The sequence below is a fragment of the Geospiza fortis genome, unplaced genomic scaffold, assembly GCF_000277835.1.
Source record: "Geospiza fortis unplaced genomic scaffold, GeoFor_1.0 scaffold112, whole genome shotgun sequence".
Classification (NCBI taxonomy): domain Eukaryota; kingdom Metazoa; phylum Chordata; class Aves; order Passeriformes; family Thraupidae; genus Geospiza; species Geospiza fortis.
In genome coordinates this window covers 26,679,852-26,680,690 of record NW_005054298.1, presented here as the reverse complement: position 1 = coordinate 26,680,690, position 839 = coordinate 26,679,852, and the positions used below count along the sequence as shown (strand labels likewise).

Genomic DNA, 839 nt, shown 5'->3' with positions numbered 1-839 from the left:
CTAGCATTAAGAATGTATTCATTTACCCAATTGCATGTCTCTCCAAAAGTCTCTGAACGGGTATGGTTAACTTCCCAAGGAAGCGTTTGATGATTGGACGACTCTTGGCAAATTTGTCTTTAACCTCAATTTCCAGGACATCTGTTAGAAGTGCAACAAAAGAATATTTCTGGAAGGAAAGAACATATTTGACACCATATCAATACACCTTTATTCAGAAAGAATGTACTTAATTACTACTAATGTGTAGCAAACTCCAAAAGTAATGACTGATGACAGCAGTTTCCACATGGCAAAATAATGTCAACATCATTTATTAAAGAATTTTTGCATATGTAACTAGCTTTTTACTGTTCCTCATCCCCTTTTACAGTTTCTTGAAAAGAATTGCTCAGTAAGAAACTGCACTGGATAAAAGCACTTTCAGGGTGTATGTCAGAAAGTAGAACACCCTGTATCCTGCTGCTTGTTTCCATCTGCATAGGGGAAAGCAAAAAGAGAAGGAATCCTGGCTGTACTCTGTCAGGTCCATGCAGGAGCAAGGAAAGAAGTGTCTCACTCCAGGCTGTGCTCAGAAGAATCTCCCTCCCAAAACCATGCTTGGCATTCATGTTTTGTATGCATGACAGGAAGTCAAAAGGGCAATGTGTATACAGCACATTCAGGAGCAGCATTAGTACAGAAGGAGAATTTTCTATGGAGTTTTGCCCCAACATTGACAAATCTTCCCAGCAAACTCCAAGAGAACCTTTACCTGCACTTGAGGCCATTAAACAATATGGTGCTACTTTAAAGAAGATTTTTTAATGTCTGGTAAAATCATTTTTCCACCTTTCCCT

The 839-nt window shown here is 38.9% G+C and overlaps 1 protein-coding gene across 1 annotated transcript in view; it reads right to left on the bottom strand.

Annotated features, from left to right (window-relative positions):
• The window catches only part of HECW2 (HECT, C2 and WW domain containing E3 ubiquitin protein ligase 2), a 114,270-nt gene that overhangs the window by 66,749 nt on the left and 46,682 nt on the right, over nt 1–839 (bottom strand). Inside the window, exon 6 of the mRNA XM_005415962.2 lies at nt 27–169. Within this exon, the coding sequence (XP_005416019.1) occupies nt 27–169 (143 nt within the window). The remainder of the gene's footprint in view (nt 1–26; nt 170–839) is intronic.